Source organism: Oncorhynchus gorbuscha, linkage group LG18 (assembly GCF_021184085.1).
Source record: "Oncorhynchus gorbuscha isolate QuinsamMale2020 ecotype Even-year linkage group LG18, OgorEven_v1.0, whole genome shotgun sequence".
Lineage (NCBI taxonomy): Eukaryota > Metazoa > Chordata > Actinopteri > Salmoniformes > Salmonidae > Oncorhynchus > Oncorhynchus gorbuscha.
Window position 1 is genome coordinate 42,015,960 of NC_060190.1, and position 16,941 is coordinate 42,032,900.

At 41.3% G+C, this 16,941-nt stretch overlaps 1 protein-coding gene across 1 annotated transcript in view; it reads right to left on the reverse strand.

The window, feature by feature from the left end:
* Positions 1–13,822, reverse strand: part of LOC124002984 (serine/threonine-protein phosphatase 6 regulatory ankyrin repeat subunit C-like) — a 38,875-nt gene extending 25,053 nt beyond the window's left edge. Inside the window, exons 1-10 of the mRNA XM_046310862.1 lie at positions 13,659–13,822; positions 11,507–11,590; positions 6,668–6,746; positions 6,202–6,272; positions 5,751–5,951; positions 5,431–5,518; positions 4,745–4,887; positions 4,288–4,500; positions 3,932–4,010; positions 3,561–3,675 (exon numbers count right to left, since the gene is read on the reverse strand). Of these exons, the coding sequence (XP_046166818.1) occupies positions 3,561–3,675; positions 3,932–4,010; positions 4,288–4,500; positions 4,745–4,887; positions 5,431–5,518; positions 5,751–5,951; positions 6,202–6,272; positions 6,668–6,746; positions 11,507–11,590; positions 13,659–13,685 (1,100 nt within the window). The 5' untranslated portion in view covers positions 13,686–13,822. The remainder of the gene's footprint in view (positions 1–3,560; positions 3,676–3,931; positions 4,011–4,287; positions 4,501–4,744; positions 4,888–5,430; positions 5,519–5,750; positions 5,952–6,201; positions 6,273–6,667; positions 6,747–11,506; positions 11,591–13,658) is intronic.
* Between the last annotated feature and the right edge of the window lie 3,119 nt (positions 13,823–16,941).

The following is a 16,941-nucleotide window of genomic DNA, read 5'->3' on the forward strand; positions in this document are numbered from 1 at the left end:
CATACCCCTTGACATTTGGTTTTTGGGATTTTTACTGAGGATGGATACTAACAACAATATTAACCTAATTGACAGAATGAATAGGAAGCCTGTAAAGAATAAACATATTCCATGACATGCATCCTGTTTGCGACAAGGCACTAAAGTAATACTGCAAAAAGTGACAAATCAATTAATTTTTTGTCCTGAATACAAAGTATTCTGTTTGCAGCAAATCCAATACAAACACATTACTGAGTACAACTCTCTATATTTTCAAGCATAGTGGTGGCTAAATCATGTTATGAGTATGCTTGTAATGGTTAAGGACTGGGGAGTTTTTCAGGATTAAAAAACTAACGTAATGGAGCTAAGCACAGGCAAAATCCTAGAGGAAAACCTGGTTCAGTCTGCTTTCCACCAGACACTGGGAGATGAATTCATCTTTCAGCAGGACAATAACCTAAAGCAAGGTTTCCCAAAGTCAGTACTTTCAAAAAAATACATATATATTTGACAAATGTTAGAATTAAAGATCTGTTCAAAAAGAGCCTTTCGTTGGCGAACAACCCACCACTAGGCTACACTGACCAGTCACATTAGCGGTCACTGGCAAAGACTCAACATGGGCTTAGAATCCCAGGAAAATATAAACAAGAGCTTTAGTTTCCTTGTTCCGTTGCGATACCATGGAAATACACCTACATTGTATGATTTATGAATAGCAAAGAGATATAGGAGATTGACTTGATTCAGTCAGTTCGACACCTTTTAGAAACTATTTAACACAAGCCGTTCGGTCGTCAATCAAATAAACAGTAAATAGCCTATGCGCCCAATTCTGTGGCTGGCTATAGGCCTATGAAACACGCAAAAGAAAATAAATGTGCCACAAAACAATAATTAAGTGGATTTCAACTCATCGTTACCACTTACATTACATGGGATGTGTAAATTCACTCACAGGAGTCATGCTCTCCCTCCTCCTTGAAAATACATTTGACTGAACCACCGCGCACAAAAAAAAAAAAAAATCACACAGGTACCGAGAGGCGAGACAGACTGCAGACTAACAAACCAGGGCCCTGTTTCCCAAAAGCATCTTAAGGCCTTTCAGCCTATAAGTACCCGCTAGAGAACGTTGCCAGGCATCTCCGTTAGCATATGATCATCAGATGCATATCAACCCACAAGATGCAGCAAACATAAGCACCAACAATTGATAAATAGTGCATCAACTATTAGAAAGGAGTAACGGCATGAAGAAATATTTGTGGAAATATATATATATATATATATTTTTTAAATACCAATAGTTATTTGTTTAGATTGTAGAATTACACAACATATCCTTGACTAAGTCCAACAAAAAACATAGGCCTATAGCCTGTTTTAGTTTCCCTTACAATAAAAACATTGCAGTGTAATCCACTTGATCAACTTTAGATTTGTAGATTCAATTAGTAATAGAGGAGTTAAAGTAATTAGAAAAGTACAGTTGACAAAACAAAAAACATAACATAATCAGCCAGGTGCACAGGTGAAATTATTTGCTGTAATCCTAAACAAAAGCACCAGTGCATGAAGAATTGTAAAGGACGAATTGCAATAATAAATATGTGGAAATACACTGCATTCGGAAGGTATTCAGACCCCTCGACTTTTACCACATTGTGTTATGTTACAGCCTTAATTCTAAAATGGATTAAATAGTTTTGTTTTTTACTTCATTAAACTATACACAATACTCCATACTGACAAAGCAAAAAACGATTTTTAGAAATGTTTGCAAATTTAAATAAAATAAAAATATATATATACACACAATAATGAAATATCACATTTACGTAACTATTGAGACCCTTTACTCAGTACTTTGTTGAAGCACCTTTGGCAGCAATGACAGCCTCGGGTCTTATTGGGTATGACGCTACAAGCGTGGCACACCTGTATTTGGGGAGTTTCTCCTACTCTTCTCTGCAGATTCTCTCCAGCTCTGTCAGGTTGGATGGTGAGCGTCGCTGTACACGTCTATCCAGAGATGTTCGATCGGGTTCAAGTCTGGGCTCTGGCTGGGTCACTCAAGGACACTGAGACTTGCCCCAAAGCCACTCCTGCGTTGTCTTGGTTGTTTGCATATGGTTGTTGTCCTGTTGGATGGTGAACCGTCGCCCCAGTCTGAGGTCTGAGCTCTCTGAAGCAGGTTTTCATCAAGGATCTCTCTGTACTTTTCTCCATTCATCTTTCCCTCAATCCTGACTAGTCTCCTAGTCCCTGCAGCTGAAAAACAACCCCACAGCATGATGCTGCCACCATCATGCATCACCGTAGGGATGGTGCCAGGTTTCCTGCAGATGTGACACTTGGCATTCTGGCCAAATGGTTCAATCTTGGTTTCATCAGACCAGAGAATCTTGTTTCTCATGGTCTGAGAGTCCTTTAGGTGCCTTTTAGCAAACTCCAAGCGGACTGTCACATGCCTTTTACTGAGGTGTGGCTTCCTTCTGGCCACTACCATAAAGGCCTGATTGGCAGAGTGCTGCAGAGATAGTTAACCTTCTGGAAGGTTATCCCATCTCCACAGAGGAACTCTGGAGCTCTGTCAGAGTGACCATCGGGTTCTTGGTCACCTCCCTGACCAAGGCCCTTGTCCCACGATTGCTCAGTTTGTCCGAGCGGCCAGCTCTAGGAAGAGTCTTGGTGGTTCCAAACTTCTTCCATTTAAGAATGATGGAAGCCACTGTGTTCTTGGGGACCTTCAACGCTGCAATTTCATTTGGTACTCTTTCCCAGATCTGTGCATCGACACAATCTTGTCTTGGAGCTCTACATACAATTCCTTTGACCTTAGACTTGGATTTTGCTCTGACATGCACTGTCAACTGTGGGACCTTATATAGACAGGTGTGTGCCTTTCCAAATCATGTCCAATCAATTGAATTTACCACAGGTAGACTCCAATCAAGTTGTAGAACCATCTCAAGGATGACCAATGGAAACAGGATGCACCTGAGCTCAATTTCGAGTCTCGTAGCAAGGGTCTGATGAATACTTATATAAATAAGGTATCTGTTTATTGTTAATACATTTGCAAAAATTTAGAAAAAAAAAAACAGTTTTCACTTTCTCATTATGGTGTGTAGATTGATGAGGGAAATGTTTGTATAAGGCAATAATGTAACAAAATGTGGAAAAAGTGAAGGGGTCTGAATACTTTCCGAATACTTTCCAAATTCATGACAAGATATAAAAAGTTGACAAGATATACATTTGCTGATTGTAGTGGACACTATTGTGCCCTTATACGTGTGCCATTATGCATGAACCAATCTCATCTGGGGCTTTGTGTGAGCAAGACTCACAAACAAAATCGATTGCACTGCACATTATCGTTTTCACAGGCCTTGTTCTGTGTACACCTGCCGAAGATGTCGCATAATCTCTGAGGCGGTTGCATGGCATGGTCTCTCGTGAAAAAGTCTATCCCATACCAATCAGATCAAAATGACTCCACATCAATTTCAAACCCAAAACTGATCCTCTGTGGAAAGTAGCCGTGCTTATGGAAAACAGTCTCTCACCTGGCTGTGTCAGCACCGTTAGTCATCAGGGTGCTGATCAGCAGCTCGTGGCCGTGCTTAGCAGCAACGTGAAGAGGAGTATTGCCATATTTATCTACACAGTCTATATCCCCACCTGCACATAGGAGAGAGGGGGGGTTAGGGGCAGTGGAGATTTGCACCATATTGTTTTTCACACAGTTATGAGATGCCATCCGTCTGTTGGAGTTGTGGTGGTTGCTATGGGCTGGAGGATGAGTGTTGTGTATGTTTGGCTGGTGCGCTTCAACTGAAGTTTGTCCCTGAAATACTGCAGGCACTCTTCACCAACACAATATCCTTGTATTTGAAGTGTGTGATAATATTGTGTTTTATGATGTGTGTGGGGTTACCGTTTTGGATAAGGATCTGGGAGCGGGTGAAGCGCCCGTGAATAGCGGCCATGTGCAAAGGGCTCTTCCCTTCTTTACTCTGTGAGAGAAAGAGAGAAACAAAAACATTTCTTGTTATGAAAATAATCGATTTACCTCAAACATACACAAAACAACTTGGGATGTTTTTCAAAATATCCTTGTTTATAAATGCCACTTATGCCATCTGTTGACTAAGACTCCCAAATGGCAACCTATTCCTTATATAGTGCACTACATTTGACCAGGGCCCATAGTGCACTATATAAGGAATAGGGTGCCATTTGGGGTGCAACCAATCCCTTATTCCCTCATTTCCCGGCAGTCCTCCGACTGACCTGCATGTTGACGTCAGCGCCGTTGTTGACTAAAAGCTCGAGGCAGAGCGCCCCGTTGGTTGAGACAGCGGCCAGGTGTAGCGGCGTGCCACCGTGGTGGTTGGGTTGGTTGACGTTGGCGCCGCGGTTCACCAGCTCGTTGGCCACCGCCTCCTGGCCCGTGTAGCACGCCATGTGGAGCGCTGTGTTCCCAAAGGCGTTAGGCTCATCAATCTGACGTGGAGACAAAGAAAAGGCAGATATTAGATGGTGAGATGGTTATAGGGCCTGAAGACTTCCCTGATAGGCCCTAACCTCAATTATACTAGGAATGGACTTTTGTAAAAAATAATAATAATAATAAATAAAAATGTTTTAAAAAACACACAAGCAAAGAATTCAACAATAGGAAGCCACACGACAGATTGAGTGACCTTATGATGGTGACCGTATGGAGCCCCACCCCCTGGCACCTCACCTCTGACCCCAGCCGCAGCAGGTACTTGACCACCTCTATCTGGCCGCTGGCAGCTGCAGCGTGGAGCGGGGTATAACCGCGCTTGTCCCTGCACATGGCGTCCACGCTCCGCGACACAAGAAGCTTCACGATCTGCAGATGCCCTGAGGGAAGAGGAGACAACCGTACATTCATGGAACATACAGACACTACAGACAGGTTAACGAAAGCCTTGGCAATTTTCTGTTTGTGTGTGAGGATATGCAATTTGGCATAGGTTTGCTTTTCTTTGTAGACAAGGATCCTTTGTAGGGTTGTCACGCTACCAGTATCACAAAACTCGGACGTATCGTGGCAAGGAAACAAAACATGGAGGATTTCATTTCTTGAGGAAAACCGACAAAAGTTAGAACCAAACAGCATTAATTTGCCACCTAGTCAAATTTGTTTATTTTACAAGCTATAGCACCCACAATTTTACATAGTCGATATTTATTAGGACAATAGAGTTTAGTCCCATTTGTGTTTTCTTTTTTTGCCATGGAAAATCTGGTATTGGGATACTGGTATCGTGACAACCCTAATCCCTTGACAGGAGGTTTGCAAGTTGATTTCCAGATCAGTGCCTTTGCTCAGGCCAAGCCTCTTGAACAAGGAGAGGAAAGTGTGTCAATTTAAGGAAGTGTCCATTCTAAGCTCCCACCCACCGAGGTATGCGGCCCAGTGGATTGGCTGCCTCTCCTTCTTATCGCTGGCACTCAAGTTGGCCCCTTTGTTAAGGAGCAAATTCACCATCTGGATACAGACAGGAGATAGTGAGTTAAAATGGGTACAGTAAGACACCTTTCTGAGGCGAGGAATATCAGTTCAGCAAATAGGCTGCGTCTGAAATGGCACCAATTTCCTGTATAGCGGATACTATGCGGGTCCTGGTCAAAAATAGTTAACTTTATAGGGGATTGGGTGCCATTTCAGTATTACTCAAAACCCTCCACCCTATGACTGTAAAACCCAGCTGTGACCCGACCTCCATGTGGCCGCTGTGTGCAGCGTGGTGCAGGGCAGTCCTGCCGGAGCGGTCCGCCACGTTCAGGCTGCTCAGCTTGGGGATGAGAGCCTCAGCGCAGCGTGTGGCCCGGTTGGCCGCAGCCACGTGCAACGGCGTCTGCCAGAATTTATCCCGGGCATTGACCTCCGCATCCTGTCTCAGCAGCAGCCCCACGGCCTTCTGGGAAAGACGGTAGGAGAATAAATAAAAAGTATGAGGAGTGCAACTTTATCACCCGACATTCATATAGCTACTCATTCAAGGAAGAAGAGAAGATGAATTTATCTGCCATATTGATTACCTAAGAAAATGAGCCCTGAGAAGTGCTATTAAGACTGATGAGGAATTCCAGGTAAATGACTGTAGCAGGTTTTACATATTGTATTTGACATGGCCTTCAGACGGCACTGTCCTGCAAAGATAGTCTTACTTCGTTCTGTGAGGCAGCTGCCCGATGCAGGGGAGTCCGCCAGCCTTGGTCCTTAGCGTTAATACTAGCACCTGAGAGAGAGAGAGAGGAGCAAGCAGGCAAGAGAGAGAGTGAGAGATAAAGGACAAACTCAGTCAACTATTCTGTAGCTCAGCTCAACCTTAATTTTTTTTTTTTTTTTAAATATGCAGATAGTATCGAAAATTTGTTCCAATTCAGCCAATCACAATGGGCCTCAGATCTCAGATGGTCAGTAACATTTGCACACTTCTCTGATTTCATAATCCGTTTTTGCATTTAGGATAGGGCTTCTTATCCTCATTGACAAGAGGGAAGGGTTTCAATGATGGTTGTATATTCTAACAGATATGATTAACTGTCCTTTATTAAGCAATAGGATAGGGATAATTGAGTGAACAATGCGAATCCCTCTGAAAACGGTCTGTCTCGTGCTGGAGAACGTTACCTGAATTAATGAGAAGGTCCATAATGTGAACGTCGCCCAAACACGCAGCAGCATGTAAGGGGGTACGGCGTTCTTGGTCCTGAGGAGAGACAGCAGACAGAGAAACAACAGTTAGCAAGAGCCCAGATTTAAACCCACTGTTGGTTCTGATATCATCCTAAGGCAGTGTAATAAAAACAAACAGTGAGTTGAACGATAAACCCCAAAGCCAAAGAATATAAGACATGCTACATCTAACATGACAGGCTTGAACTTCACACCAACTATGGAAAATAGCTTTCAATCACAGGATATTAAAAATACATTAATAAAAATTGCCATCATCCTGCCAAAAAATTCAAGTTCAAAGAATATTCAATATGAATGCACAGTGGAACTTTTAACTCACAAAATAAGTCGGGTTATGTCTGCTTTATTTTGCAAGGATGTAGACCGGATTTTTTTTCTTCTGCAAACTGAAAGAAGTTACCTGGTGACTCAAACTGAATTCTTCCACTGCTCTCGATGTTTGCTACATACTTCAGTCTGAGACTGCCATCGTTGAAGAAGTTTGTGTTGTCAAAATGAGTGCCGTTGTACATAAAGTCATCAGCGATTGGATCACGCGCGTTTCAAAACGCAGCACACCCACGCGCGTTTCAAAACGCGGCACACCCACGCGCGTTTCAGCGCGCGGCACACCCACGCCAGCGTTTCAAAACGCACCCACGCGCGTTTCAAAACGCGGCCACCCACGCGCGTTTCAAAACGCACACACCCACGCCGCGCCAGCAAAACGCGGCACACCCACGCGTTTCAAAACGCGCGCGTTTCAAAACGCGGCACACCCACGCGCGTTTCAGCGCGCGGCACACCCACGCGCGTTTCAGCGCGCGGCACACCCACGCGCGTTTCAGCGCGCGGCACACCCACGCGCGTTTCAGCGCGCGGCACACCCACGCGCGTTTCAAAACGCTCAGCGCGTTTCAAAACGCGCACACCCACGCGCGCGTTTCAGCGCGTTTCAAAACGCGGCACACCCACGCGCGTTTCAAAACGCGGCACACCCACGCGCGTTTCAAAACGCGGCACACCCACGCGCGTTTCAAAACGCGGCACACCCACGCGCGTTTCAAAACGCGGCACACCCACGCGCGTTTCAAAACGCGGCACACCCACGCGCGCGGCACACCCACGCAAAACGCGGCACACCCACGCGCGTTTCAAAACGCGGCACACCCACGCGCGTTTCAAAACGCGGCACACCCACGCGCGTTTCAAAACGCGGCACACCCACGCGCGTTTCAAAACGCGGCACACCCACGCGCGTTTCAAAACGCGGCACACCCACGCGCGTTTTGGCTCTGGACTAATCTATCGTTTTTTTGTGACCAATCAGAATGGTCCGAATGTGATTGCATTCCAGAAATCATTGGGAGGTACTCAGATCCAGACTCGTTGCTGAGAAGAAACTAACGTTAGCATTTGGCAGCGCAAGGAGTCTGAGTAACCAGGCAACAAAAGTGGGGCTTGAAATCCACCTTGGTGAGTAAAATTGCTCAGGCATCTCTAGCCTGTTAGCTGACCCTGTCCTCCGTACTGGAATGTGTGCAGTCAGTGTAAACCCACAAGTGAATGACTCATGGCTCAGGCCTTACTCATTGCAGCCCTAGTAAGGAAATCACAGTCTTATTCTCCATACGCATCATTCAATGACTGACTGACTGACTGACTGACTGACTGACTGACTGACTGACTGACTGACTGACTGACTGACTGACTGACTGACTGACTGACTGACTGGAGGCCGTGTGAGAATTTTAGGCCCACGGGAAGAGAGGCTGTTTAAGGACAAGGATCCCTGTGGGTTTTGGTCGTACAAGTCAAATATGTAATCTGTCTTGCATTGCAATAATTCATGTTTGGATGCATTAAGGCAACAAAACTCTGTTAACTATGTGAAAGTGAAGTACAGGAAGCTCAACAGCATATTAATTAAAACCGTTTTTTTTTTTTTGCTGTGCTTGAACAGAATCTTCTTTGACTTTAAGTAGTGATTGAACACAGCCCCAGGTCTAGTGGCCACAACTGACTATTTACAGTGGTATAATATTTGACCTCTGACAAATATTGACTCCATGACAAATGCAAAGTATATTAACATATAATACAAAATGATTTAAGTTTTTGTTGTGACAATTGACAAATTGCAACTACTGAATTTACACGCTGGCACCAAACCATATTTGAACCATTGCTGATTGAAAGCATGCACTCAATTTAACACCCCTTCCTCTCACTGTAGAAGTTTCTAGCCTCTCCCTGTTTTAGCTCCTGTGAGGCTGCCTGTTTGTGTGTGCTTGTGTGTGTGAAGTGGACCTAGAGCATTGTGTCAGGGTTCTTTAATATACCACATAAGTCGAAATCCACTTGTTTTGGATTTCCACACATTGTTTTGGCTCTGTACTCCAGCACTTTGGATTTGAAATAATACAATGACTATGATGAATGAGAAAGTTACAGATGCACAAATATCATACCCTCAAGACATGCTAACCGCTCACCCTTACAATAACAGGGGATGTTAGCATATATATATATATTTTTTTTTTGGGGGGGGGTGAATCATTATTCATGATTCATTCAGGAATATCCTTAATCATGGAAGCATCCACATTGATGTAGAAGTGTTTAGAAACATGGTCTATTGATATTTACAATAACAGTGACTCCAAAATGACAATACATTATTTACCATTAATTTCTATTAGGCACAAAAACATTTTAAACAACCAAAACAAACACCTAATGCATCCAAGAAATTTGTAGATTCACAAGCTTGATGTAGTAAATGCGTGCTATGAATATAGGCCCAAAACACTTTTACTTTCTACTAATTTAATAGACATAAGTGAATTTGTCGCAATACTTTTGGTCCCCTAAAATGGGGGAGACTATGTACAGAAAGTGCTGTAATTTCTAAACGGTTCACCGATATGTATGAAAATACCCTCAAATTAAAGCTGTCAGTCTGCACTTTAACCTTGTATTGTTTCAAATCCAAAGTGCTGGAGTACAGAGCCAAAACAACCAAATGTGTCACTGCCCCAATACTTTGGGGCTCGATGTATATTTGGCCTTGTTGTGACAAATCCGAAATGCCCACTTTGTGCAAATCCATGTGAATGCAGTGTCTTTTCCTATGATATGACAAAAATGTATTTCAACCTACATTTATTTTTAGGGCTGGGTTTTATTTTAATGTTACCAACGACCAGCATGGCACGTCTTTATTAAATCAGAAACAGCTGCAAAGATCTTCCTCTTCATGACTGAGATGAGCCAAACAGCCTTGGAGCAAAATAAACATACGTTTTTGCACCTCCGTTTTATTTTATTTTAAACTGCAAATTGCCAATTTTCACTTATTTATTCATCTAGTCTGTATAATAAAACATTTAAAATACACACACATATATATACATATACATATATATATATATACACATATACACATATACATATATATATATACATATATATACACATATATACACACATATACATATACATATATATACACATATATACATATATATATATATACATATATATATACATATATACATATATATATATACATATACATATACACATATACACACATACACACACATATATATATATATATAAATAATACACATACATACACACACACCTGACCATTTTAGAAATGTTATAAATTGTGTGATATGATAGGATTTGTACTGCAGCCGAAACATGCCAGCAGCCTACCTACCAAAGGTTGCACCGTGTCCATCACAATATAGAAAAACACATCAACTATCTTTCAATAATTGTCCATATTACCGGAGCTTCATATTTATCTTTCTAACTATTTCTATGGCGGATTTGCTGATGCAATTTAAGGAAGATGCCAAAACTTGAGATAAAAATAGACGGCGAAGTCAAAGATAGGCCAGTGGTTTCCATCTGTAGCGATGTTTTCCCTACAGCAATGATTATGACGAATCCAGCTCCAGAACCTGCTATAGCACAAGCTGGCTAATCTTTTGAATATGGTGTAGTCAACAACAAAAAAACAGCAACAACAGATAACATTAGCTAGCTAGATAATATTATCATGCTAGCTAGCTACACCGACAGCTGTCATTGCCCTATTTGTTGATGGTTATTAACTCCACTTGGAAATTCCCACACCCAATGTTTTAATATGCATAAGTAGCCTTCATTATTTGGAGGTGGAACCTAAATGTGCATTTCTTCCTTAGGACAGGAAATTACATCAAAATAGTGGATGCAACTTCCTCTCGGTGGGGGGAGGGTGGGTCCTGACAGCCAACTGGTCAGATTACCAGAGAGGTAGAATGAATGAGTGAGGAACCTGAACTGACCAGCTACTTACTTGGATGGAAGATGCCCAAAATCCCTTACTGCTAAGCTTTTCCTCCCATCAATCCCTTAACCATAAGCTAATCTGCTCCTTGTCCTCAAATACATGGGCCACGTGCATTTACGCTCAGTGCACATACACACACACAAAATACAGCTTACACTCACAAGATGGCTCTTTAAGAGAACAACATGCATAGCTACTGTTGGAAGCTGAAACCAAGAATGTGAAGTGCAAAATATTGTGGGTATAACATTACTGGTCCAAAGGATGATTGATTGACTGTGTGATATTAACTATATCTGATTCAAAGTTGACAGGAAGGTCAAAGCATGTAGAGGATTTGACAGGTAATCCCTTCCTGCTTAACTGGCTGACCCGTTAAGAGAGATGTGGAGGAAATTGATTCACACGGGGTCATGTTCATGTGTAGCGAGCCATCTTACCAGTGCATTGACTTCTTCATTCTTGTGCAACAAAAACTTCACTTCTTCTGCATTTCGGCTAAATATAGCCTGGACCAGTGGAGTCTGGAAGAGAATATAAACACAAGAAATATTCTGAGTTCAAATAAATACCATGTTATTAAGAGTAAAAAAACAAAAAAAGGGGGGGGGTTGCCTCTATGGGACAAAATGCTCCCTGAAGATTGAATTTAACAAATTTCTATACAATTTATTTTGGCATTTGAGTAATTGACTCAGTCAAATATAGGAACAAAATGGCATTGCACATCTCACTATTAATATCCTCACCATGATTTATAGTATTTTTTTATTTAACTTTTATTTAGACGGGGTTGAGGTTTTAATGTATTTTTTTTATTGTTGCCCTTCCTGTCCAAATCATCCTAAAGTATCTCAAATTTGTGTAACTCAAAGTTACTTATAAATTATTATAAACTGGGTGGCTTGAGCCCTGAATGTTGATTGGCTGAAACCCGTGGTATATCAGACAATGAACCAAGGGTCATATAACAAGGGGTACGACAAAAATAAATATGTTCTAATTACGTTAGTAGCCAGTTTATAATAGCAATAAGGCACCCAATGGCTGTATCCAGGCACTATGCATTGAATCCTGCTAAGAACAGCCCTTAGCCGTGGTATATTGGCCATATAACATACCTCCTCTGGCCGTATTGCTTAATTTGGACATGATTTGGGAAATACTAATATAGGTATCATTGACTTGCATTCATTGCCCTGGGAGACTAAATGCAATGTGGTTCGAGAAAACGGATGTTTGCTAAGGCAGAGATGAGTGGTCGACACAGAGACGCGCGCGGGCAGCAGTGAACGCATACATTCTAGCCTAATGACGTTTATCCCCAAGCCACCCTAATGACATACCGATCCTCCTGTGAATATTTCTTGCAAAGTTGTTTGAAATGTTCTCTTGAATCACATAAAACTATGTCATAGTCAGACTACATGTCAGCATGATATTGGTGTGATGCTTCCCTGATAACACAGGATGGATGATTGTCATTCGCAAGCCATTTGAACTTGGATTGGGAATTACTAGCAGACAGACGCTAGTCAGATTTGCTCACTTGCTAGCTGCATGCACCCAACACAGCGTACTTGGAAAACGCCTCATCACGCAGTGTGATTCAATCGTCACAGCCGATGGAAGTGAAGTTATCTTATTATAGATTAACGTAGTGTCTCGTTAACTAGCTAAATACACAATGTGCCGCTAGCTAGCATTTAAGTGCAACTAGCAAGAGACCTTATCAATAAATGTTAGTGACAGCCCAGTCCCTAGCTAGCTGATTGCAGCGAGCTACAGTAGCTAAGTCCGTACCCTCGCTGCCAGCTATCTACCGTTAGCTAGCTAAGCATTTAATACATTGGTTGGTTGTTGTCTGAACAAGGTGTGCATGCCGAAAATTATAAAATCCAAAATGCTTAGACAGTTAGCTGGCTACAAATCTGAATATGACTCATCGCCAATGCTAGCTAACTAGCTACCGCATGGAATGGAAGCCTAGCTAGCCGATTAAACTCAACTCCGCTATTTATAATGGAGTTGAGCGGCAACTAGTGTGGACGGACTGGAGCTCCGACCTCACATATAATGACGTTTCTATTGAAACCTACTGATTTTAGTACCCAACGAATAGCCCGACATTAAACACGACACTGTTCTGTGTAATTGGGGGCTATTCGTTGGGTGCTGAAATCAGTAGTTTGATTTTTTATTTTACTAAACTGTATGTAACGTTCGCGTTTCAGTCCCCGCTCAACTCCATCATAAATAATTTAGTTAAGTAGACTAGACTGGTTAGGCAAACTGGTCTAACGTTCGCGTGTAAAATCCTATTGCCAAATGTAACTAGTTGGCATTAGCAAGCGAACAAGTAATTGATGACATCATTTTAGCAAACAGTCCCACATTAGAATACTTTATTGGAGCATGTAGAATGTGATCAGACTGCATCGTTTAAATAGCCATAAACTACTTTTCAGGCCAAGCGCAGCAGCTAGCGTGAGCTAGCTATCAAACCCGCCCTCATGAGGAAATAGTGATAAAGGAAGCAACGGTTTCAAAAAGGAATGTTTTAGCTAGCTAACGTTAATTTGCATTACCCACCTGGTCTGTTATGTTTTGTACTCCCATCTCCCAGTCAGTCAGGCCGAAGCTTCTTCATTGGGATCGGGTGGAGATGTAACTGCGATATGTGTTATAGGGGCAATTATTCGGGGAAGGGTTTGTTCTGTGGCGTGTTTGCTCGCCGTTGTTATTGCTCTGATAGACACAAGTGTGCGTTTCTGAACGGCTGCAGTTGGTAAAGCTAGCTAGTGCAGCAGCGACATACAGTGGTCACTTTGAATAGTGTACCAACATCTATCCATAAATATAATGATTCGCCAGAATATTCCTTTAGTATGGTAATATCGTAACTATGTCACAAAAATATGTCTGCAATGAATGTTATACCCTTCTATATCGGTCTTCTCCAAGAAAACTACCTGGACTAGTTGTGTGTTGGGTAGCTGTATGTAATTTTTGTTGTTGAGAACATGCATGTTTTTTTTTACAATCTTTTGTAGTTTTGTCAACCTTGCTATCTTTCCATCTAATTTGCGACAGATTTTCATGAAAATATTATAAAATATTCATACAAACAATACGCACATTTTCCCACCAGAGATGTTTGCGTCAAATTGACTTGTCGATAAAAGGCTGTGCATAGCGCACATTAAAAAAAAAACGTTTGCGATTTCAATCGCATTTTCAACTCTAACTGAGTGTGTCCATTCTGCTATTGACACGTGCTCTCTTGCCAACAGCAAATACAAAAGTGTATGTGCGTGCTGTTTGCTAGAGCTCACATATAGCCTACATGATGAGATTAGTATGGACAAAATAGCGAGATCATTTGTATTTGTCAAACAGCAGCTAAGTGTCGAAGATCATGTTACCAGAATAAAACCCTCGATATTTACTGGAATGGCGCATCAAGAGCATCACCTTGCACTTTCAACCCTGTGAAGTTAATCATATCTAATGTATTTAATCTGTAGCTTAATAAACTGCATGCTTTCCCGACGAGTTGTAGTGGGACGGAGGACCACACAACATGTCATCGCACCTAATATGATGGTTATTATATCAACATTTGTGCATAAAAGCGTTTCCACCAACATTTCTCGCATAATTATTTTTACCTACACAAAACGATCCCACCTTGTCTAGCGCACTTTGTTTTGTCGAAATTTGGAAAGTTTACCAGAGAATGGTCTGTTTCCATGAGGCCCGTCATTACATGTTTTATCCGATATGTACTTTATCAGCATAAAAGGGTTGGATGGAAGCCTGATTATTGTGATAAGTACATTCATTGACAAAATAAATTACTAATAAGTGATTAGCAGCTATTTACCTAGTTTAAGTGGGAGTGGCCTAATCTAGTCACGATGACATTTCAGAAGAATCGAATGCTGCATTCATAACCAAGTGGTAAAGTTGTGAAGTCGTAAATACCAGTTGGATACATTCAGGTGCTTTGAACGCGTTAAGAAACACTGATTGGCTAATGTCCAACAAGCTGCGTGAACCATAAAAATGAAAGTACAGATATTATGCTTTTAAACAAATTACAGTGTTCAAAACACATTCATTGATTGCTTCTCTTTTTTTTCTCGTTGTATTTAACTGTAGAAAATGCTGTTATCAATCAAATAGAAATGTATTTATTACATGAGCTGAATACAACTGGTGTAGACTTTACAATTAAATGCTTGCCTACGAACCTTTCCCAAAGATGCAGAGTTTAAAAAATAATAATGAATAAAATAGTAACTAACACAAGAGGAATGACATAAATAAAATACACAAGAATGGAGCTATATAAAGGGAGTACCACATCAATGTGCAAAGGTACGGACGGGGTGACCAGGCAGGGTATAGTGACCAGGCATCCAGATAGATAATGATAAGAGTAAAATAAAGAACAGAGTTGCAGCAGCAAATGAGTAATGTAAAATTGTGTAAGCTTATGTGTGTGTGTCGGTATGCTTGTGTGTGTGTGTAGTGTTTGAATGTGTGAGGGATTTGTGTAAGAGTGACAGCATAGTGTGTGTGAGTGAGTGTGTATATAAAGTCTAGTGAGTGTGCGTAAAGTCAGCGCAAGATAGAGTCAGTGTCGATAGTTTGGGTACCATCAATAGACTATTTAGCAGTCTTATGACTTGGAGCAGAAGCTGTCTCGGAGCCTGTTGGTCCGAGAGCCGATGCTCCGGTAGCGTTTGCAGTACAGTAGCAAAGTGAACAGTCTATGGCTTGGGTGGCTGGAGTCTTTGGCAATTTTTTGGGCATTCCTCTGACACCATCTGATATAGAAGTCAATGTAATTTCCTTAGTAGGTGACGTCAGAGGTCATCATGTGGGAGAAGTCAGATCTCAGGAATGATAGACAAGTTCCCTACTAGTAATAGAGCTCGCCAGCTTGTAGTCCTAAAACCCTGAAATAAGTTACATTTGGTTCATTAAGCCATCCCCATGGGGAAAATAGGCTTTGGAATAAACACAGAAAATAAGATCTGAGGTTTACACAACCTCTATAAATGTGTTTTTTATTAATACTTAAATACTTCAAAATTCACAAAAAAAAATGTTAAGTGATGAAGAAAATCTCATAGAACAAAACGTTTTTTTTGTTTTACCTTGTTAGGGAGTCATACTAAGACCAAGGTCTCTTTCACAGATGAGCCCTGAATTACATCAATTTGAGAAAATAGAGACACAGCAAAATATAAATACAAAATGCAAGCAGAAAGAAAAACATAGTCATAAAAAACGAACACAATCAGTAATAAGGTCCTCAATCAGCTTCCTGTATTGCCCTATTTTGCCCTATTGCCCTATTTTGAAGGTTGTTCCACAAATAAAGTGCAATGAAACTAAAAGCTGTAGATTTTTTTGTAGATTTAGCCATCCCCAAGACCGGTGTGGTAACTTGAATGTCTACAGTTTAGTAATGATGTAAAAGTGCTTTATATATGAAAACATAGCAATGTATCAACCTAAGTGACATCAAGGATGGCCAAAAAACTTTCTGGTAGAGAATGCAGTGATTGAGTCCTAAAATTGTCATCTGTAATAAAGCACATAAACATATAAGATCTCCTAAACCTGTGTTTACTACTAACCTTATTTTCGGGGATTATCCAAAAACTCTACAAAAAGTCATTAACTTTCCTCATAGGCTTTCTCCAACGAACAATTGCTGGTTCTTACAAAAAAGACCCCATTGCTATTTATCTCTATTACCAACTGGAGGAAAGTTCAATAATATTTTTCCCAGTCATGTAGTCCCACCTTCACACCTGGTTATGAACGCAGAATAACGTTACGTTACTATCAGCAAAGA